The 22695-nt window shown below is 52.2% G+C and overlaps 7 protein-coding genes across 7 annotated transcripts; 3 read left to right on the top strand and 4 right to left on the bottom strand.

Annotated features, from left to right (window-relative positions):
* Nucleotides 1-4767: 4767 nt before the first annotated feature.
* On the top strand, nucleotides 4768-6153 carry BDZ83DRAFT_717980 (DNA repair protein RAD57; the record flags this gene model as incomplete). The annotated part of the gene is made up of 1 exon (XM_060512008.1): nucleotides 4768-6153. One exon carries the CDS (start codon nucleotides 4768-4770, stop codon nucleotides 6151-6153), a length of 1386 nt encoding a protein of 461 aa, XP_060367310.1.
* A 232-nt stretch (nucleotides 6154-6385) lies between these two features.
* On the top strand, nucleotides 6386-8629 carry BDZ83DRAFT_717979 (ras family protein; the record flags this gene model as incomplete). The annotated part of the gene is made up of 5 exons (XM_060512007.1): nucleotides 6386-6408; nucleotides 7793-7916; nucleotides 7975-8022; nucleotides 8099-8326; nucleotides 8432-8629. 5 exons carry the CDS (start codon nucleotides 6386-6388, stop codon nucleotides 8627-8629), a joined length of 621 nt encoding a protein of 206 aa, XP_060367309.1.
* Nucleotides 8525-9634, bottom strand: BDZ83DRAFT_224055 (uncharacterized protein). Its single transcript, XM_060501759.1, has one exon. It carries the CDS (start codon nucleotides 9467-9469, stop codon nucleotides 8687-8689), a length of 783 nt encoding a protein of 260 aa, XP_060367308.1. The 5' UTR covers nucleotides 9470-9634; the 3' UTR covers nucleotides 8525-8686.
* On the bottom strand, nucleotides 9635-11007 carry BDZ83DRAFT_772040 (uncharacterized protein; the record flags this gene model as incomplete). The annotated part of the gene is made up of 2 exons (XM_060515371.1): nucleotides 9635-10507; nucleotides 10680-11007. 2 exons carry the CDS (start codon nucleotides 11005-11007, stop codon nucleotides 9801-9803), a joined length of 1035 nt encoding a protein of 344 aa, XP_060367307.1. The 3' UTR covers nucleotides 9635-9800.
* A 1156-nt stretch (nucleotides 11008-12163) lies between these two features.
* On the bottom strand, nucleotides 12164-15244 carry BDZ83DRAFT_572841 (uncharacterized protein; the record flags this gene model as incomplete). Its single annotated transcript, XM_060504557.1, has 2 exons — nucleotides 12164-13058; nucleotides 13113-15244. 2 exons carry the CDS (start codon nucleotides 15242-15244, stop codon nucleotides 12164-12166), a joined length of 3027 nt encoding a protein of 1008 aa, XP_060367306.1.
* Nucleotides 15245-18502: 3258 nt separating this feature from the next.
* Nucleotides 18503-19080, top strand: BDZ83DRAFT_223983 (uncharacterized protein). The gene has a single exon (XM_060501757.1). The coding sequence runs from the start codon at nucleotides 18584-18586 to the stop codon at nucleotides 18998-19000; it is 417 nt and encodes a 138-aa protein (XP_060367305.1). The 5' UTR covers nucleotides 18503-18583; the 3' UTR covers nucleotides 19001-19080.
* A 2050-nt stretch (nucleotides 19081-21130) lies between these two features.
* BDZ83DRAFT_573090 (WD domain-containing protein) lies at nucleotides 21131-22533 on the bottom strand (the record flags this gene model as incomplete). Its single annotated transcript, XM_060504588.1, has 3 exons — nucleotides 21131-22162; nucleotides 22279-22444; nucleotides 22496-22533. 3 exons carry the CDS (start codon nucleotides 22531-22533, stop codon nucleotides 21131-21133), a joined length of 1236 nt encoding a protein of 411 aa, XP_060367304.1.
* Nucleotides 22534-22695: the final 162 nt, after the last annotated feature.

The following is a 22695-nucleotide window of genomic DNA, read 5'->3' as shown; positions in this document are numbered from 1 at the left end:
AAATGGGCCAGTGGGGTCTCGTTCCCTCCCAAGAGGGCGCCGAAGGTGAAGATCGAATCCTTCCTCTCTGGAACCGAGAGTGGTATAAGCATCAGACCTTGCCGTTGGAAGTCGGGTTTCCCGTTGTTAGCGTGTTGATTGGGGACTATCCGGCGTGTGAGTCTGACGCCCTTAGGTCATCGCGGACTAGCTTTCGACGAAGGTATGTTGCACTAGTCCTCTCTCGCACTTGCTAATTAGACAAGACCACCGCCGGAAAGCAGGCTTCAGCCTCGGGCCTGTGCTTGTTTCTCTAGGTCAGGTTGAGATGTGAAAACGGCCCCATAGCTCAATTGATTTAGGAATCAGTAGCTAACACGCGACTCTCTGATCTTCTTCGTTGCCGTGGGCGTTGTTTGCCTTGTGCTTGTTTGCTCCAATTGCCCAAGCGGATAGTTAGCGGTTCCCGCCTGCACACCATTGGTGCTACGGGACATATGCTTCGTCTGCCATCTGTTCCCAAAGCGGGCATGTGAGAGAATGTGTGAACAACGGTCAAAACAACAATTTTTGCCAATCCGGGATTCCTGTCGAAACTTTGGACAGGTTGGCCCAAATTTTGATGGTTAAAATCGCATCATTGCCAGGCAAATCGTTGAAAGGCAAAGAGTACTGTTAGAGAGATGCTTCCGGGAAGCCTATAAGAGGTGCAGTGAGAGAGGAGGCGTGAACCCTCTGCTGGCCTCCTCCAGAGCTCTTATGGACACATGAATCAAAGCTCCTCGATGTTGGGAACATACACTCATAGCGCCGAAATATGTTTCTCTCCTCGGCAATGACAACTGCTATCATTATCCATCTGAAAGGGCGCCATGCTGTAAATTGAATTGCCCTTTTCGGCGGTCGGGTTGAGCCGCAAAACAAGCTCTCCGCTGCTGTCGTCTAGCACATCGCCGCCCAATAATGGAAGGTAGAGACAATTCCCGGCCTGTATTGGTTTACCAACTCGGTACTGATCTTTAGTTCATACCATAAAATAGTGCCACAAATCTACCTGGTGGTTGAGCAGGTGCCCTACTGCCTCTTTACTGATTGCTATGGGATTCGAACCCACACTCCGCAGAGCTGCCAGAGCGGTCTTAAGACCGAAGCCTAAGGGAGTGGCCTCAATCTTAGATGGAGATTGTCCACCATGGAAAATGGACATAGCCCATGATGGAAAGAGGGAAGAAGATGGTTGCCCCTGAGGAGGTTGGCGGTGAAGAAGGGGTCACCCCTTGAGGGAGGGAAGTGAAGCAGGGTATAAGCTAGTAGAATGTAGATGAGAATATTGTAAGAGTCGTGCCGCTGTTGCTCAATCGTCGCATCGAGGCACAGGTATATCAGGGTCAAGTACCTCGTAAGTACGGTTGACACTCTTGGCAGGCATCACGCCCTCATCCTTCTCCCGGTGGCCTGGGGTCTTGTCAACGTCTTGCGCCAGGGGTATGGGTAAGTCAGTGAGAGTAGCATATGTGGCGAATAGTTTTGGTAGCCGCGGCAGGAGCGGGGATAACGACGACGGCGAGAGTGAGGTTGACAACGGCGACGAAAGTAGGATTGGCGGTAGCGGCAGCTCGACCCTGTAGCTGACGCTGTGGATTGGTTAGCATGGAAAAGAGACAATGAGATATAGATGTACACTCAAATTCAATGGCCGTATTCTTCTCAATCTCTGAACTCTAAACTGCAATCGTTTAGCCGAAAATTTGAGAAACCGGGCGCGAGTACTTCAAGTGCCATGGCGCAGGCAGACCATATTGCAAACGCCACGTGGACGGCTCCGCCATGCCTTGGTGCCCGAACCCTCGGGTTTGTGGGAGGCATTCAGTGAAATACAATGTCGTCAGGAGCCGCGGGCACGACAAGAGTCCGAACAGTTGCCTCTATTATGTCGTGATCGACAGCGAAGTTGACATTCATCCACATCAGAAGTTTCCTGTGCTCTCGAGGAGGCCCGGCAACGTTGCGAAAAGCTTGAACGGCAAGGCATCTGTTATCTGAGGCCATTCTCATCAACTAGATGTGAGAATGGGTAACTTCAACAAGAGCGTAAGGAGTTCGACGCTTACTTCTCTGTAGGCTCGTTCTGATCCATAGCTTTGGCTTGATGGGGAGATTTTCGAGTTGAAAGTGGAATATTCTAGTTTAGAATGTGTTGTAGAAGTAGAAGACTCGAGTGAAATAGAAGCAGGGCTAAATTATGGAAGGTCTTCTTCGATTATACCTGTGGGGCAAGGGGCAAGGGGAAGGTGCGCAGGGCATAGGCAGTTCATTCTGCTGGATGTACATTCCATAATCGAGTCGTGGGCCACCTCTTACCTTCCACCAATATAACACATCGTTGGTGTTAACTTGACGGCAAGTGCGCTTCTTCCTCTTACATCATGGCCTATTATTCCAGCAGGTTAGCCTTTCTTGAATAAAACATTAGATTCCCGCGAAGAAAACGAGGGCCAGGGAAAATTCGCCATCAATGAGGTAACCCGCGTCAATGGGAAAAGAAAACCGGGCATGTTTGCAAACGTATTGACCACTTCCATTACGTCAGCAAAGGTCATAAAGCCAACAGAGCGACACTCTAAATGAGTTTCCTCCCAAAACAACAGTAGAATAAGCCTTTGCCGCGCGGACTCCCCTTTCCGGGTAGAAGGGCAGGCAGGCGCTTGGGAGTGGAAGGCACTTTCCACTAAGATAGTGCGCTATTGCACGACGTCCCTCGGTGACTCTCTGGAAGGCAAGAGTGCTTTCTGATTGGAAGGTCGCCTTTTGTCTAACCGCTTTCAGATCTTGACCCACTGAGTGCTGAACTACACTGTTAAGGTTATATGCTCGGTCGTCTCTCTGCTCCTACTTGGCCCACCGATGGATAACTCCAAGTCTTGGCCCTCGAATTGGCCGAGAACGAGGCAACAGGCGTAGTCAGGGATAACTTGGAGGCGATGGAGACCTTTCTTCTTGACTGTTATACCGGCCTCAGTCACGTCTGAGGCTTGTTGGCTGGACATGCTAGAATTCACCATCGTGAGCGTTGTCTGGTTGTCTCAGTGCCTTGCCTCAGATATTGCCAACGTTGTGTTGCCGTATCTTTGGTACAGATGCCTGAATCATTCACATAATATAATGCATTGGATTGGATGGGAAGCGACTTATTGTCGCTCTCTGAGAGTCGTTGTTCTATGTGAGAGGGCTACTACCTGTCACTCATGAACCTGATTAGCTTTTACAGCGATAGGACAGTGGCATGCTGGTGAACATGCTGAATCGGAGACGAAATCTCAGTCACGGTCATTCGCCACTCAATCATCGCAACTAAACAACTAGGCAACGCTCTGCTTTAGCTGCCGGTAATAAAGCAATAATGACGTTTGTGGACGAGAATGGTAAGGACAAAAGGACGGTCGAACTTCCAATTGGGCTTGAACATCTGTCCCCCGTTTCCAATGTAGTTGAACCGCTCTTACAGCGGGGAAATCGTCAAGGCTCAGTCAAACTTCCGACACGAGTTCGAAGAAGCCTATGGGGAAAGAATACTGTCTCAGGCCGTTCATCGCCTTCAAGCTCTGCCAGGATCCTAGAGCTAGGTGGGATGGCCTATTTGCTGTGTGCAGCATTCAGGGTAGCAAGCACCTCTACTGCCTTGCCTCCTTGTACCACGGGAAACATCAATTCTACCATTCAGGTAATCCCAATTCTTCATCCATACTTCGAGGGGTGACACCTTTCTCTCTTTTTTGCCGGTACTACCTATCTTCCTTCATGAGCCCTGCTCCCAGACTACGGCCTTAAACCGTCGTTTGTTCTTCGGCAGCTGGCGGCCCTGGTATTGTTGTCCTGCGAGAGCATGACGATGATTTAAGGGTGTCGAAGAAAAACCATATTCTGATTCTGATTCTGCTCGAGGGGGAATGAGATTTGGTCGGTGTCGGTGTCTCTCCGCTAATGCTGACTGACACAATACCGGACTCGAGTCGTCCTGGAACGCATTACACCGTAAATGACTTATACTTGCAGACTGCCAGGCCGCAAACGACGGTTTCTACGTCAATGCCTACCTAAGCATGACTAGGTAGGGGTGCTGTCGACCTCGCGATGGACGTGAACACCACAGCTTCGCGGGGGTGAGAGCGGACATAGCCCGCCTACCTCTTGTACTCAAAATGGAGGGAGTCTCGATCAGCTCAAAGACCAGAGTAAAAGTTAAAAGGCATGCATATCGCACAAAAAAGGCTGGTTGCTTTGACTACCTGTGTCAGTTAGTTAAGGTAATTTGACTCTATCCCAGTGGCAGTGCCAGCAGATCTCAGCCAGTAGGTGTGATGACATAATCAACAATATTCACTATCAGGTACGTACCTAGCCGAGGGAATCATCAACTTCTCCATTCGCTCTGTCTTTGTGATGATGGTGTGTATCAATACCTATCATACACGTAGGTTAATACACACATGCTTGCAAGACCGATCCCGGCCATAGCTTCCCATTTCGTCTAATCGATACGCTACGACAAGAAGCACCGACGCGTCCTTGGCGATCAGATCTTACCAGACATTTCACCTCCATTGATTCGACTTGCCGAACCCCTCGTAACGGCTCTCAAGCTCATGTGACGATCCTTGTTCACATCCCATTCACCAGGCCTTGCCACCTCAAAATATCAAATCTGCAGAACACATTGGAGACTGGAGACTTCAAAGAGCACATAGAGGCCATTCGGCGTTCCACGCTGCCGGGCTTTCTTCACATGCCATGTCCGACCTGCTTCAACTGCTACCTGACTTCCCTGTTAGGCAGTTCGCTGGACTGTTGCAGACTCTGGAACGTCATCAGCTTTCCGTCACAGATATACTGACTCAAGATGTCGTTGATATAGGCAAGCGCACTCAGCTGCCTTTGCTCGACATCAAAAGACTTTGCGCCGCCGTCGTCGATGCCCTCCACCGCGACTTCGGCTCTGTCAATGAGCAGCCAAAGGCCAGCCGGTTTCTCAAGAGCTCTCTGATGGACCTTGAGAATCAATGGTCTACCATTAGCACTCTAGACGACTCTCTTGACCGAGCTTTGGGGGGTGGAATCCCAGCCGGCTATGTGACTGAGATCACGGGCGAAAGTGGTGCTGGAAAAACGCAGTTTCTGCTGTCCCTCTTGTTGGCCGTTCAATTACCACCGCCATACGGCTTGGGGCGCCCGGCCATATATATCACAACGGAAGCTCAGTTGTCCACCAAGCGTCTATCGCAAATGCTGTCATCCAACCCGCGGTTCGCCGACCTCTCACCAGAGGACAAGCCGTCTCTAGACGGTATCCTCAGCACTTCGACACCTGACCTTGAGTCGCAAGAGCACATTCTCCAGTTTCAAGTCCCAGTAGAGGTTGAGAGACGGAATACTGGACTCATCGTCTTGGACTCTGTCGCCTCTAATTATCGAGCCGAATTCGAGCGGGGGACTCTTGGCAATCATGGGTCAAATATGGGAGCTCGCAGCAACGAACTCACGCGACTTGGAGCCTTGCTTAGAGAGCTGGCCCAAACATACAACTTGGCTGTTGTTGTCGCCAATCAAGTTGCGGATCGCTTCTCCAGTCCTTTTGCGCCGGTGGCAACCCCTAGGGCGGCCCCTGCGGGTGCTGCTCCAAGTTTCACCCAGGAAAGTCCACTGGCATCACGGAGTAGAGGGCTGAGAGCATTCTCCCCATCGGCGGTCGAACCGACATCGTCCATAGCTGAGCATGTTCGTTCTAGCATGCCTGAACCTCCCGGCCTGGATGACTTTGGCCCGCCTGCGCCTCCCGCGCTCGCATTTGACCACCAGCAACGGTGGTTCACGGGATGGGGCGACGATCCGTTGGCTGACTACGGACTCAAGACGCCCAGTCTGGGTCTCGTGTGGTCAACGCAGATTGCGTGCCGCATCGCGCTTTTCAAGAAGCCCGTGTATGGAGTGCATCGGCATATAGAAGATGAAGCCGATGATCGGGGCATGCCGGCGCTCAAGAACTGGCGACGATGGATGAAAGTGGTCTTCGCTCCTCACGCGAGAGCTACGGGGCAGGGTCTGGATGGCGCTGTCGAGTTTTCGGTGACTATGGCTGGACTGAAAGCTGTGACGAAAAAAGAGGCCGATGACGACTGAAGCGACAGCTTCCTTACAGACTTTGGTAATTATGAGCAGTTTCTCTAGTGGAGGGAAATTGACTGGCTGGCAATCGAAATCGACGATCATACCACCGCAGAGATATCAACTTCATCCAGTGATGCCTGCTGGTCATCATCATGAAATTTGAGGCGGCTCAACAATAGCATAGTTATCGTCATTTTACAAAGCAACGTAAGTAGATGGTGATATGGTGCGAAGTGATGAGTCCATGGCAGTCGGAACTCCTATTTGGCGAACTAAGTTTCAGGAGGCAGAAGAACAAAGAAATTCATCACCTTTAGGGTTGGTAGTGCTACCTTGGTGTTCATTTTCTGACAATCATCAACCATGTCAGATATCGAAAGGGAATGGAAAGTCAGCCAAGGTTTGCATGTGTAAGTAGATATGCGGGATGAGTGAGGTTAACCACCTGACAAACTCCACATGAACCGCAGAATGTGGAGTCTTGGCACCAACGGCCTCTCCCCCAGATAAAGGGATAATTGTCAAGGTCGCTGCTCTGGAGATATCCGTATTGTCAAAAACTTGCTTTATGTGGCAATGACTTATTGGAGCAAGGGTATTGGGAGATGACAGAACCAAAATTGATGGTTAGAAACGAAACAAGCTTTCCAACGTTGAAAGAGCCCCCAAATCAGATACTACCCGAATTGTTGAAGGAAACTTTTCGGCGCAGGTCGCAGTTGCTGGCGGAGGCGTTTCATGGAAGACGAATAGCACTTGACCCCCTGATATTAAGGACTGCAGGAACGAGGACGGACCCCGGCACCTGCTTACGTACTGCATCCGAAATCCGATGTCCCAGAAGTGTGGAGGCGCAGACACCTGGAGGACGCCACTGGATAAGGACGGGCCCAACATGTCGTCCCTGCCTTGCCTGTGTGCCAGGAGCCTGCCTCTCCAAGGTCACGGAGGTGTCTGAACAGCCCCACTGGAGCCGGTCCAGAACACTAGAGAGATGTATCACGTGCTTGATCCCGTGCCATGCTAGCCTCTCCAAAGAGTTTCATTCGTCGGTGACATCTGACTGCTCAGGTCGACGTGGGTCCTTTTGTTCCTCCCGCCAGGCGGTAACCCACTGGACACCGCACTGGACACAGGACTCTGGGCACAGGACACCGAGCACTAAGGTAATCAGAGACTGGCACCTGACTGGTACTCTGTACACCGCGCTAGAAGCCTTGACGTAGCAGCAGCCTGCATTTACTCCGTCCGACTCCTACCATCTCACTTGACCTGTCCTGACTCTGGCTTTGTTGCTTTCACAACCTGGAACCTCAACACGACACCACCGAAATCCATCAACTTCCCAACACCTACGCAACGTCCATATAATCGCCCAGCGCGCCTATATCCGCCGCATCTCTCGATCCCTACCAGCCTTCATCAGACCCCCCGCTATTCACAATGAACCCCGAGTAGTACGTTGCCTCACCTCCTTGCCTTGCGAAACGAGGAATCCTCGGGAGTCGCCGCTAAGCTGACCTTGTTCTCTCTCACAGAGTCTCCCACACTCATCGATATCGTCTTTTCGATCTTTTCGCTGCCATAGCGCGCAAAGCGCGAAAATCGCCGATATGATTTAGGTTCGACACCGATACTGACCCGACGCTAGGTACGACTACCTCTTCAAGCTTCTCCTCATCGGTGATTCCGGTGTTGGAAAGTCTTGCCTTCTGTTGCGATTCGCCGACGACACATACACCGAGTCCTACATCTCCACCATCGGTGTCGACTTTGTATGAAAAACCCCCACTCTGCCGACGCCGACCGATCGGCTACTGACGATAACCTTAGAAAATCCGCACGATAGAGCTCGATGGAAAGACGGTGAAGCTGCAAATCGTGAGTTGATCCTGGTGGAGAATATTGTCGAGGAAATGATGCTGTCGCAAATGCTGACATTTTTCCTCATCCGTAGTGGGATACTGCCGGCCAGGAGCGTTTCCGCACCATCACTTCCTCCTACTACCGTGGCGCCCACGGCATCTGCGTCGTCTACGATGTCACCGACATGGACTCTTTCAACAACGTCAAGCAATGGCTTCAGGAGATTGACAGATACGCCACTGAGGGGGTCAACAAGCTGCTCGTTGGCAACAAGAGCGATATGTCTGACAAGAAGGTTGTCGAGTACACCGTCGCCAAGGTCAGATTCCCCCCGCCGGCTGTTGAAGCGCCACATTGCTTGACAACTCCCACTCGGACTGTAAAGTTCTTTGTTACGACCATCAGTTTGCTAACCCTCCAATAGGAATTCGCCGACAGCTTGGGCATCCCCTTCCTTGAAACCTCTGCAAAGAACGCCAGCAACGTCGAGCAGGCTTTCCTGACCATGGCCCGCCAGATCAAGGAGCGCATGGGCAGCACGACCGCGAACAACACGAAACCCTCCGTACAGGTCGGCCCCGGCCACGGTGTCTCCTCGAACTCGGGAGGTGGCTGCTGCTAAACGTATCGTCCCTGATTTCTACGAAGCCCGCTTTCCTTACCTGTGTTCTATGGCATTTTACGGATTTTTCTCGGCGGAGGGGATACAGCTGGGCAGAATGGACGAGGAAGGGAATGCGCAGCTCATGACGGTGTAGGGATCACATTTTGGCTCGGACGATGCTGTGTCGTTCGCTTTTCTCTCCTTCCGCGCAAAGGCTGCTTTCCATACTTCTACGCATAGATGAGTGTTGATTTGGTTCGTCCCAGCTCCTTCGCACTGCACACACACACACAATCGACACAAGATACCTCTGTAACTGGACGCATGACGTTGTCCACGGCAAACGACAGGGCTCCTGCTGCGTAACGGTGACCCAAAGCCAGGCTCTGGGGCGTTCGATGGGAGGCTTCTAGAGATCCCACTGAGGGCAGAAGGGATAATAAGGTCATGTTGACGTGTGTTACAAGCGTAGGCTTTGTTTTGCTGGCGCACCGTGTACTTTGCAATCAAGCTTGGTTGGCTGGGGGCGGAGCACATAGGCAACGCAGCGGGCCGTACGTATGGGTGTCTGCGCGTTTGTTCCCAACCACATGTCTTCTCTTTTTTAGGTTCCCTCCTTGGCGGCTGCTGCTTTTCTGGTAGATAGGGTCGAAATAATGGGCAAGTGACGTTTTCCTTCTTGATATCGCGGCAACCGAGGGTGACGATTCCGTTTGTTTCCCGGTTCGTGAAAGGCATCCCGCGTGAGGTCTCAGCCTGAACTAATCTAGGCGTTTGCCAACCCAGCCAACGAACATTTGCAAGCCGAACAAGTGTGTGATGTGCGGCGGATACGAGGGTTTCGGATCGACCGGTCATCGGACTCGCCTCACGTTCGATGGACTCTACACTCTTTCACCTCCTTGGCACCTGGACAGTTTTACTACAAGAAAGCGTTATAAGTTACTCCGTATGAATTACTTGGAAGTCAAAACAGGAATCGAGCCTACTCACCCAAGTGGGCGACATAATCGATTTACCGCCATACATTTCAATTAGTCCCCCCTTCACTACTCACATCACAAGTACTGCCCCTTTGTATCAAAATCATTCTCATCTACGTAGAAGAATACACCTTATCTAGTAGAAATGTGTACCAGTGATAATAGCGGTGGCCCATGATGAAGGGGGGAGAGAAGGGTGTTACCCCTTAAGAGGGCAGGAAGTGAAGAAGGGTTGGGGATGGGTTATGGGACAAGTACTTTGCCCGGGCGTCTTTCCAGCTCTCTGCCTTGGTATCCTTCAAGCGGGTAAGTGCCATAATGAAATGGAAATATAGGAATCGTGCAGCCGGCCGCTTGTCGTTGAGGAATACCAATTCTCTGTCCTGAAGACCTCTGGCGCTGAAAGGTCGTCTATCGCCGCCAGGTGTGAAGGTTACGTCTTCGAGGCAAACCTTTTCTATTTTCTTGTCGAGGATGTCGATCTTCCATCGTGTGATTGACCTTTCCTCTGGATCAACAGGGACGATGACGAGCTTATAATGAGCGAACCGTCTTTGAATCTGCTTCGAAAGTAGAAGTGAATTCGCTGGTCCGCTCAAATCGTCCGTTCTCTCACGGAAAAGATCCTCTAAGATTCCAGAAGGTACGTTCGAGAAATGCGGCACGATGTTCGCAACGACATGGCGCTGAGGCAGGGGCTGAGCAGGGTCGTCCTTTGATGTTCCTTCTTGATGCATCCACGAGCCGGCGGCGTGACACCAGTAGTGTTCGTCGGATTCCAACAAAATATCTGCCGTACTGATGTCTGCCCCTGGAGATTTCTGGTGCCTGGTATTGACAGGATTTCCCTCCGTAGTAATCCAGAGCTTTGTTTCGGAACCCATTTCTAGTTCCCAGGGGCTTCGTCTGGTATCTATTGTACCTGCCGTAGTAGGTCTCCACACACTGGGCTATGGTCCCGGCATAAGGTCCCCAGAGGCGCACCGCGTTGAGATCCTCAATAAGCGACCTCTTTTGGAACATTACTTGACCCAGGGAGTCTCGGCTCCTTTTCAGCTTGATTCGTTCCTGTACCGCCGCCTCACTGTCGATTTCTCCGGATGTTTCTCGAAGAGCCAAGAGATCTTCTTCGATTTGACAGATCTTGTAGTTCAGATCAAGCCCACCGAGACGCGCCATCGGCACATCAATGCCTCCTTCCCTCGGCCGAGAAAGCTCTGGTTCCTCAAAGTCTTTGTACTCGTCGATTATCTTGTCCACGTGCTCCGATGTTCGGCGGGTCTTTTCCGGATCCTGAGACAATCGGGCAATCTCAGAGTGCTGTTGGATGCGGTATGGGATGGCGTTGTCGGAGGGGATACCCGCCGGAATGATTTCCTCGTCGAGGTCGTGATAGTCTCCTAGTTGTCTCATCTTGCTGGTTTCGTCTTGATTTTTGGACGATGAGTATTGAATGAAGGATATTGGTTGTTGGTTGCTGAATGTTCGGCTGACTCTCAGGGGGGGCAGACTTCGGGATCTTGAAGGCAGGCAAATGGCAAATGGAGATGGATCGATGGCGAATCTGGGAGGCGGCATATTGATTTTTTCTTCCGACTTACAAATACCTTTTCATCGATGAAAATAAACTCTTTGCGAGTCACAAGTACAATTAAGGGTCACTGGAGATTTCTCTCCAGTCCCCTCATACTGAAAATATTACTCTGAACTTAACTTCAGAAAATCTTGCATCCCCGTCATCCTTCAGATCAGCATTGTACTCAAGCATTAATGAAACTTGAGATAGATACATTCGAAGCCACGTGTCGTGTAAGAAGGTGGGGGATTGTGGAGATAATTCTGGTGGGAGAGCTCAACGGTGTTGCCGGACTTTTGAGCCGGCGTGACAACGGTGTCAAGGACTTTGGTGCATGCCCAGATGTCTTTGTGTTCAAATGCGCAACGACTTGGTCAGGCCGGATTTCAATACCCGTGAGTTGTTCTGGATGGAGATGACGAAGTAGCCTGAGCTACTGGCTATTATTACCATGGTCCTACTGTTAGTCTGTCTCACTTGATGTTGCAGTATCCGTCGACGCCTCTACTTTTGACGTAAAGTCCCCTCGAGACGTACGACACAAGTCGGTTATTTGATACCTCAAGGTGCCACCATCACTTAGGCGCCAAGTAGGCGAAGTATCAACACCAAGAAGGCAGAATGCAGGCGCTCTGAAAATTTTCATTTCGTATCTATGGGAGATCTATCCCTGGGTATTGTCCAGCCACGACTGCAACCGAAATATCGCGCATATGACGCGCTCGGAACTGATGGTAAGAGCAAAGAAAAAGATTGTCGGTCTTCAAACCGAGCAGCAAGTATCCATCCATCTCTCGGCCCACCAACCCCCACCCCCTCCTTCGACATGATGTGGCTCTTCTTCTAACATGATATAACTCCTGATGCCATGGTATTGAGACTGAGCATGAAACTTCGTGATGGGGTCATTCCAAAGAAAAAGAACAAAAGATGCAGGGCCAAGCCGTTTGGCCCTATGGATACAAGTAACGGTAAAAGTCACGGAACGACTCATCAAGCCAGGCCGAGAAACTTAAGGGCCTTCCGACTGTTCCCCTTCCGGACCTGACTCTTCTTCAAGAACATGGGCATCAATCGTCTTTCCTCGAGGTCTAGATCGCTCTCGTAGTCCATATCGACGGTCAAGATGGATGCGCCATCGCCGACGGTCTTCCTGTCACCTCTTCGTGACTTGAAACGCCGGCTCATGATTGTTTCTGCGATGGAAGAAGGTCGGGCTGAAGTTCTGATGGAGCCCGATGCCCTATTCGCGGCCTTACGACCACTGGAGGATGGCGGAGACATCGGAGGGCTCATTGAAGCCTGAGGAAACGCCGAGAAGTTCCCGGATTGCCGCTTGCTCTTGACACTACTCTCTTCAAGCTTTTTGCTTTCTTCAGGCAGGTAGAACTTGGAGATATTGATTAGAATCTTCCAGATGGTGGACACAAAAGTCGCAACTTCCGCCTCTGTTGCGGTGGATGCGAGGAGAAGGTTGGCGTTGGAAACTGCCACCCCATCTCGCGAGGATGTCGACGCGGCAGATCTCGATGCCTTGGACTGGAGTGAGCTTGAGCTTGAGGCCAAGTCACTCACAGTAGAGATACGCCCCAGGGAGCTACCTCGAACATGAGTGAAGGGAAGTGGCTCCTTGGCCTGAGCATCAATGACCTGTGCAACTTTCATCAAGTCAACGCCGACCAACTTCTGCAAAGCGAGGATGGTGGCAAGATGATCCGGAGGGTAGTCGAGAATCAGAAAGCGGACTTCGGAGTGCGCAGCAAAGAAAGTCTCGAGATGAGGAATGATAAGAGTCGCCAGAAGATATGAGTTGGTGAAGGGGTTGTCTTGAGTCTGGTTGGCCAGCGGCTGTGCGGTGAAGGACTGCATCGCGTTTGCAATGAGATATCTGAGAAGTTTCGTTAGTCAAGAGACGAAAGATCACGCAAAGCAAACAACTTACCGAAAATCCAACCTGCCGGTCCTCGAAATGCCACTCGACTTTGTGCCCAACTTCTCAAGCTGGCTGGTCACTCCAGAGACAAATGTTTTCTTGACCCCACGTTGCGCACCTATGGCTAGGATTTGGTCTATCCGGTGATTGTCTTTTCTTGGACTTCCACCAGGCTCAACGTCCCGGAATATCGGCTTCCACAATGCGTCCATCTCGGGAAGCAACGGAAAGTTGAATTGAGAGAACCCTCTTCCCTTGGGTGGGAAGTAGATGTTAAGCACTGATCTGAGGGAGTTCTGCATGGCTACAGCCGTCTGACCGTGCACGGCGTTGAAGTCGTGGAACTTATCCTCTGACTCGGACACCGTGGGCGGAGGTGTATGTGCTGGTGTCGGCAAAGCTGATCTTATCACAGTCCGGGTGAAAGGCTGGACTGGTTTGGCGGTGTAGGTCGGACCCTGGTAGGAGAATGGATCGTACTCTTCTGTGCTGGCCTTCGTCGTGGATGCGAACTGGGTGACTTCGGGCTCGGCCAGTTGCCATGTTGGAGTCTGCGGGGTCGATCTGTCACCATCCGCAGTAGACGTGCCGGAGGAAGCAGAAGAAGGCAGTGTAACAGGATAAACACCTTGTCTGAAAGCCTTGATCATGTATTCCAGGATTGGGTCTGGACTGTCGTCCTTGAAGTGAATGACTAGGTCCTCGTAGAATGGCAGTACAGGTCGGAACGGCGTCTCATTCAGTTCGACATCTTCGGCATCGGTTCCTCTGTCGACATATTTCGACCTAGACTTGGTATGCTTACGTTTGCGCAGTCTCTTCTCGGACGGTGGAGGGGGCGGCAATGCCTTGTTGATTCCTTTGTTTGGCCGGGCTGCTTTGACATAGATTGTCTTCGGGCCTTCGAGGCGCTTGGCGCTACTTTCGCGTTTTTCGGCGTCTTCGATGAGTTCGACTACTGACACAGGGCGGCCCTCGGCAACCTTTTCGGCGGCAGTCTTCTCAGCGGAAAGCAACGAATTCTCAGCGGAAGGCTTCTCAAGGTCACTTTTCTCAGCGGCAGCTTGCTCCTTAGGCTTCAGCCGCATGAGAGTGTCCCTATAGCGAGAGTTGCTCCGATGGAGATGGCTGATCGATTGAGATCGCTTTAAAGTCCTGGAAGAAGCGGATGACTTCATACGGACAAGCGATGCTTGTTCAATGTATACAGGCTCTGTCGAGCGGATACTGAAGACGTCAGACCTGGGAGATGCCACGTCGAGAAGGCCAGGGGCGTTGGGAGAAGAAGATGAGAATACATCATCCCGCTCATATGCCTCGCCAACACAGCTTGGAGACCGAGGCGGTGCATTGACGATGGGTTTGCCGTCACTATCGAAGCCTTCGCCGGAGGCTCTCTCGAGCTCGTCAAAATTCGTGATGGCGAGTCTGGGTGTTGGGCCATGGTGTTGAGTCGCAGCCTCGACTTGACCCTCCTCCCTGATGTGATCTTCACTGAACTGGCCACCAAAGACGTAAAAGGATGCCATATCACCAAACGTATCGGCGAAGCTATACATGGGCAGGCTCATGCTTCTCGGGCGCGGACGGCCGGCGGGAGTGGTGAGATCGATGTCGCTGGATGGCTGTAAGTTTGCAGTCTCCCGGTCGAGAGCATCGGCAGCACGCATAGCTCTGGTGATGGGGTCCTCGCTCATTTCCTCCGAGGGATCAAGGAATGAGCCGCTTGAGTTGGCGGTGTCCTCGAGGCCTGCAACGCCGCCCTTAACAAGGTCGTTGAAGATTGCTTCGGCTTTGGATATATCCCCCTCTGTCTCATTCCGAGAGATGGCTCTGATGCAGACCGTCTGCGCGCTGGGCGTACCTCCATTCATGAACACCAGTCTTTTCCGCTTGGGTGTCGAATCCTTCAAAAAGTCCAAAGCGGTGTCCCTTCTCTTGGCAACAGCATTGTGAACTCGCCTAACAAACTTGCGCGGTTCAAAGGGCTCATCGGGGTTCTCAGGTTCGAGAAATTCCTTGACGCTGGGGAGGATAGCAATTTGCGATGATGTGGGTAGAAGACGGAGCTGAGTCGAAACGAGGTCGTGGGGACCCTCGAAGGCAACGAGGCCGCCATGGTATTCAGCAGGCTCGGCCATTGAGGAAGAGTCGTCCGGGGGTCCAGGGAGACGAAGATTGATAGAGGTGTGAAGTTCGCGAACGGATGAGCTGGTTATGAATTATATGGTAGTCGCGGGAAAGAGGTGAGATGAAGCGTTCAAGTAACGCAATTGAGTGTATTCGATTGTCGGAAAGGTCTTGCTAGCGAAGTGAAGAAAACGTCGATAAAAGGCGGAAGGTGTGAATCAGTGCAACCAGTTGCCGATTCTCCCACGTTGGCCTGCTTCATCCAAGTCAACAGCAAGCGCAGTGACGAGCCGAAAGAGAGAAGAGAAATTGGGATGCGAAAAATGAAGAAATCCAACGGCCATCGGGCGGGAAAAGTATGATGGGCAGACCTGGAGAGAATAAAGACGTGTAATGGAGTAGGCGTAGATGTAAGCGCGGCCGGCGGCACAAGGCCCAGAAAAAGTGGCTTGGCTCTACCGAGTCGATGTTCCTGATTTAGGGAGACACGAGAGAGAGTAGACAAATAGTTCGCGTCTCCAAGCTACGCCCCAAGTCGCTAGTCTGGTTGGCAACGACGCAGTGGCTTCCCGGCGAGAAAAAGGGGATGCGATGTGGAAAAAGTGACCGGATGTCTGGGACGGGATGGTGCGGTAAGCTTGAGGCCTTGTTGGGGTTGCCTGTATGGAAAGATACGTCGTCTTGTCCGAATGAAAGAAGGAACCAACCAAATCGAGACCATCCACCTCAGCCGAGCATCTTATGATCAACTTCCAGTCGTAGTGCAATCCAATGGTGTGCTGCGGTCTGCCAGTTGTTTATTACCTTAGGTACCTTACTTCCCACCTGAGGAAGGACTGGCTGGGGCAACGGAAGGCGGCAGACGGCAAGAGGCAGGAAGCAGGAGGTGTATTCGAATGATTCCTAAGGCTCAATGTAGGTGACCCTCGTGACGCCGGAACGCTGGATGCAGAAACAGATGCGCACCAAGAAATGAAATTGAGAAAGGTGAAGACGAAACGGCGCGTCTGCTCTCGGTGTGGGATATCGGAATCCGTCTTACTTCGCCCTTGGCCAACACTCACTAACGAGCTAGCGAGACTGCGTGCGTTCCTTAGTATGACGGTAGCGTTCAAAGACACTTCAGGTCGAGATGGGTGACTGGTGGTGGTGGCAGGTCTGGGGCGTTTAGTCGAAAGGTTTACGCTACTTACTACCACCTACTTGTCTACGTAGAGCTGGAGGCTTGGAGCAAGTTCCTCGGCGCCTTCTCCCTGGTCGTTACTGATGGCTTGAGACTAGTAACCAAATCGATAATCCGATTTGACCTCAGCGTCGGGTGTCGCAGGAGCCAGTCCGTCGGCGTGTCCAGCATCGGGGAACAATGGCAGACTGGTTTGGCAGTTGTGCAAGCCGCCGTCACTTGCATCATTGATCGGCTAAGCCATGTAGCCGTTTGACGAACCTACCCTGGTAGTCTCGCATCGACAGTATCAGTAAGTATCTGGACGTTGCAAGTGCGGGCTGCTAGCACGACGAACGAAACAAGCGAAGCGAATGTAACACAGAGTCTGCGAGCACTCTGGGCTGACAGCTTTCTACACAGTAAGGTAAGACTAGGTTTCTTGCGGGTGAGGTTGCGACGAGTCTGCGTCGGACAAACAAAGTTGGCCAAACAGAAGCCTCCATTTCATCCAGGGCGAACGGATTGACCTACTGCGTAGGTAAGTGAGTGCGAGGCAAGGGTTGTATTCATAGTCTGATGGAAGGGACGGGCAGCGTTCCCCATCGAATGCCGTCCCATAGTGTCCGCAAGGCAAGATACGACCCATGCTCTCTGCAAGACCACAGGGCAGCCCGTGCAAGAGAGAAACAAGAAGGGAAGATCGGGAGGTTGGACGGCTTAGGAGGCTGGAACAAGGGACGCCTGGATGCGGTACTTTGCGATGATGAATGGCGTTCCTTCTGTCTGGCCACTCAGCTGGAGGAGGGGTGGAAAGTGGGTCTCCGAGACGGCGGCTGGCGGGGGGCCTCACGGGTGTTCCATGGTTCAGGGTTCACGCCAGGCGGGCAAAGCGTGGACGAAGCAGGGGCTGTAGACAGGGGTACATATACTCGAAAAGGAGCCTTGCCTTTTTGGGCGATCGACGACAGGCCTGCTCTTAGTCGGGGAAAAAGAGCCAATCGGCAAGGCAGGATTTGCTCTCGCTGTTTGCTTCCTGCCAGTTCCTGCTTATTTCCACGCTGCTTACGGAGTACCTTTCGTTCATTTCTCACCAAAAGTCCCAGCGAAAGATGCTTACAGTAAGGTACCTAGATTCTCACACTCTTTTGTTTGCCCTTCCGCCCCCCTGCGTCCTGCCTTTGCACGACATACGTGTGTCTGCAGGGAAATCCTGTTCCTGCATGGTAGGCTGCGTGACAAGGGATGTAGCCTGTTCGTCTGGAAGCGTTCCTCGGACCTCATCTCACCTCTACCTGCCATATGGGGTTTGTCAAGCTTATCACGAGACCTAGACCTTTGCAAACGGCCGCTGTTCGAGTGCCGCCCATCACCACCTTAAGTTTCCTCAAGAAATTGGGCAAATTTTACCATCCATAGTACCAACCTCGACTGAGTTTCACGTTGGAGCCCCCTTTGTGTGTCGCAGAACCGAGGCATTCGCCCTCAGATCCCCGACTCGTGCCACCAATCCAACTCTATCCCGCATAGTCGCTCCCTAGCCAGAACTCTGTGCCATACTGCGAGTCTACACGCTCCTCTTCACTCGCCATCTCCACACGCCGTCGCAGTCTACCCGAGTTTTCGCTCTTTTACGAGCAACTAGGTTGGCCAACCGTGTCACGGACACGCGTGCAGTCCACAATACGAACAATTGCTATCGACATCGGGGAAGCAGCTTCCTGCCACGCTATCAGTATATACTTCGGCATGGTGGGATCACTAGGACGCATCTTGAGGCGACAAGTGCGCCGAGGCAGACACTTTACGACACCAGACTCGGTACCAATTTTGCATGGACTTGTCGCTTTGCCTTCGAAAGATCCGCCTCAACTTTACCCAGCAAGCCGTGGTTCCAGCAACGTACCCGCTCCGTTCATGAATGATGAGAATGCAACGGATATTGTTAGACTTTATGTTCCGGCAAAGAGCCATTGGCTGTATGGACGTCGCTCTTCCTCGGGCGCCGACAACATGCCTGCATAGGTGTCAATGTGTCCTCGAACTTTGTCATCCATCAGACTTATTATAACGGTCTCAGCCGCGAACCTGCGCGCGTAACATGGCCTCCACAGAGATAGGTACAACAGGGAGCCTGGGCCCGGATGCTGTCCGACATTGTACGAAACGATCAGCATATCAGCTCTAGATGTGCTCATACAAGAGCATACCAAGTAGCCTCGCCATTCTGGGATGCAGTTTACTACTCCATTACCTACCTACCTATCTCATGCATATTTGTAGGTCCTTTCACTATTTGGAGCCATCTACTGACTGCCTGCAGCCGTCCCACACAAGTTGCTTTTTCGTGGGCAAATTGAAGAGGGATCTGCCAGCCTTCAATAGCGCCGCTCCATATCCCAGCTGGGCAGCAGATCGATCTTCGATAATCCACAACGCGGCGCCTCTGGGGGCCTGTCCCGTGTTCTCGGATCGCCAGGCAGTACGTTGCTCTAAAGGGCTGATCCAGCCAGGCTTTGAGCGTTCCCCACCACCACTTCATTGTTTGCCCTTTGAGTCAGTTCCTGCAGTAACGGGAAGACTTTGTCATCAGAGGGAGCGGTGAAGGGCTTGAAACAGACTAATTGCGGCCTTTGTTGTACGGCAGACAACCTGAATCGTTGAGACGGCGGCCACTGATCACAACGTTGCCTCGATTGGGACTACGCCAACCGCCCTAGACTCTTTGATATTCCCCACCACGTTTGCATAAGCTGTGTCTTGCATCACCTGCAGTATTTGGTCCTTGTGTACCGCTTTTTCTGCATGACAATTGTCCGGCGGCTCACAGACTGCGCTACACACGTACACAGGTATACACCTCCAACGAATTCGAACGCGTCGCGAACCCTACGGCTGGCACCAGTAATGTAGACAGGACGTCTTAATAGACGCGTCGTAGACCTTGAAAAGAATCAATGCGTATTCACTCCGCGTCAACGTATCGGCCGGGACCCATCAAGCCGAGGCCACGGAGCGGCTAAAGTGTCTCATCTATAGCCGCACTTGGGGAAGCCTAGATCCCTGATCTGCCCGTGCGGTTTGATGGGAAATGTGGAAAACGAAGAAAGTAATCTCCTCTCGATGTCTGTGTTTCATCTGTTGGCAACACCGAGACCTTTCCATGGCCGTCTGTTGGTTGGTCCAAAGACGTCTTTACATGCTGTCAAAAGCTTCAAAGTTCGGGGCTCCCGCGGCTCTTCTGGTTGCACAAGCCCTTCCGCCGGTAGTCTTACCCCCCTGATCCGTACATTGATTGCGGCCGGCTTGAAGAAAGGCCATAGCTCCCCAATTCCATCCAGGATTCCCTTGGATGGACAACTCAGCTCGAGCTTGGCTGCATCGTGGTTCTGGCCCATCGCCACTTTTTATATTGCGATAGGCCAGGGTGGCAGCCAGGCGGTCGCCGTGTTTCGGGAACCTCGCATGCTCGCACGGGCTGGCAAGCTATTGAAGCCACTAATTTCTCTTAGCTATTTAAGCAGATGTGCTTGAATACGATACCAGTCTCTCCACCAGCCACGGGCTTTCAAGTGGCACTTGCTGGTGTGAGTCTGGCGCATCGGCCATCACCGTGGGCGACCTAGTACGGCGGGCCTTGTTCGGAAGACTGATCCGGATGACCGGTTCGCCAAATAAGTGCCGAGCACGGAGGCAGCTCCCGCATTCTAGGAACACGGACGAAAGATATGCGGAACTGGAGATGGCTTTTAGAAGATCGCTGGTATGAGGTACTCAGTAGAGGAGCATGGGTGTGCTAGACCACAGTGGTGATCATCATATATCACGGCAGATCCCACGAAGCAACACGTGGATACCATTCGAACGAATCATTCTGGTTGGGTTTGTCTAGATGAAATCGGCGACGTCCCGACGGACAAGATACGCCACGGATCGACCGGCTGCATGGAATGTTGCAGATGTCGACATACACCGCATCTTCCGTCGGAGAGAACATCAACGTAACTTCGAGAAGGACACTGATTTCACATCCTTGGCACCCTCAAGTGAACAACAGAGACCCATGTAAAATCCTGTCATCTTGCCACGTCATTCGAACCGTTGCTTTTCGCCTGTACAGCTTTGTGAATGTGATGCCGGCAACATGGCCCAAGTGACAAGAGACTCCCTAACAATAGCTACTACCTCGTGCAGGCCGAGATACTGATGGCATAGAGATAGTATGGGTAATGCGGCAGTGACGAGTAAACGCGCATGATAGGATTATTCCTCCAGAAACAGATCATCTTTGATTGGAAAAAACGTAACAGGCCGAGCAAACGAACCAGCGATACTACCAAATAGCAGGAAACATCAGTGAAAGTCAGAGTACACCACTCTGCTGCCTTGCCATTTGGAAAAAGTGGAAGTAAGAGTGGGATCTTGGTGGCGAGGTGATGGAAAGCCATTCTCAAACCCATTGAGTGGTGTTTCCAGAAAGGAAAGAGTACACCTCAGATACCTCGGGCTTGGAACACCCCATAAGGCGACTAACTTTAGGCATTGCGCAAGTGCTCATCTCTGCGCTTGCACGAGAGCTCGTGACGCGTAGAATGCGATTGCATCACGTTGGCAAGCTAGCCGTACTCGAGAGGGGCATTAGAGGTTGTTTCACAGCATTGATATGAGGATCTGATGGCACAGAATGTACACCGAGTTGCAATGCCATTCCACCTCATTGATTAGACTGTACTTCCTAATCATCCTCCATCAGCGCAGCTAACTCCGCTTCCTCTTCAGCCGTCATCAAAGGCTCCTTATCATCATCCTTCTTCTTCTCCCCCTCACCCTCCTGCCCATCAACAACCTCAGACGCAGCCCGTATCTCCTCGACCGCCGCATCTAACCCCTTGCGATCAAGAGGCCACGTCCGCAACGTACAGTCGATACTGACACTGCACAGCACATCCGCCGCCGCTCCCGCCGGATCCCGCAGAACAACGAGGTCGGTGATCTCGTCAAAGTGCGCGTCGAGGATGGCGTACAGCTGGCCAGACGTCCGGTCCCAGACCTTGATGTGCTGATTGATGCCGGCCGTGACGACCCAGTCCGACGTGAGCGCGACGGCGCGGACAAAGTCGCCGTGCTCAAAGACGTCTTCTGCGGAAAAGGCCTTTTCGCGTAGAAGGCATTTGGCGGTGCCGTCAGCGCTCGCAGTCCAGAGATCGACTTCGTCGCCGGTGACGTCGAAGAGGACCTTGTACACGCTCGTCTCGTGCTCCTGGATCGTGAGCTTCTCTTCGCCCACGGCGGCGGCTGCGCCCTTCTCTCCTGCTACAGCAGGTTGGTCAAAGGGGAGCTGCGCGTATGATTTCAGCGTAATCTTCCACCGGCGGATATGCGGATCGCTGCTCGCGCTGACGAGGACGATCTCGTCAGCGGTGCTGAGGACCGGGTCGATGGCGAGGGACTGCAGCGACATCATAGTCGTGGCCGGGTCCTGGAGGACGTGCAGCTTGCGCCCTACGTCGGCGTCCCAGACGATAATCTTCTTGTCGGCGCCGCCGCTGACGAGAATGGTCTTGTCGCCGAGGCGGCCGCAGACGAGGGCCTTGACGAAGTCGGAGTGGCCGTCGTACTTGCGGCCGGGCCTGCGCGTCGCGACGTCCCAGGACCAGATTGCCTTGTCCCAGCTGCCTGCGAAGAGGGTGTTGTTGGAGGGTCCGCCTGTTGCGAGGCATGTTACCGGAACGGAGGGGCCGGTGTACTTTGCTGTGGTTGTTCGTGTCTGTGATGTGGTGAGCCCCTGATTCTCCCGGATAGATAGCAATCTGATGAAATGGAATCAAGGAGGCCAGGGGTGAGAAGCGCGGGAGCTTCGTTGAACACATGAGAGAAGCTCACCTCGATGTTGATCTTAGACACCCTTCCGCCAGATTCTGCGACGAAGACGGAGTTATTGGACTTGGTATCCTTAATGACGGCCAAGAGCTTGGAGGGCATGCGCAGCGGGTTGCCAAAGGTGTTTCCCTCCTTCTTAGCACGCTGCTGGCGCTTCTCTTGCTGCGTACTATATAATTGTTAGCCATGCTCTTGATACCTAGTTTCGACATATACTTACTCCGTCTCGAAGAAGTTCTCTTGGTTGGTTGACTCCATCTTGAGGGGTATTTCTTACGCTCGCCAACTTGATTTATGACTCTTAACGATGGTAAAAATGAATGCGTATACGCAACTGAAACATGTGTAAGAAGGCACCTTAGTCTTAAATCGTCAAGAAAGGGCTGAAAATCAGTTTTGGTAATTGTGATGCCTAATCTA

The sequence above is a fragment of the Colletotrichum acutatum genome, assembly GCF_030867785.1.
Source record: "Colletotrichum acutatum strain CBS 112980 chromosome Unknown BDZ83scaffold_26, whole genome shotgun sequence".
NCBI classification, from domain to species: Eukaryota; Fungi; Ascomycota; class Sordariomycetes; order Glomerellales; family Glomerellaceae; genus Colletotrichum; species Colletotrichum acutatum.
Note: the sequence above shows the minus strand (reverse complement) of the source record. Positions and strands in the feature narration are given on the sequence as shown.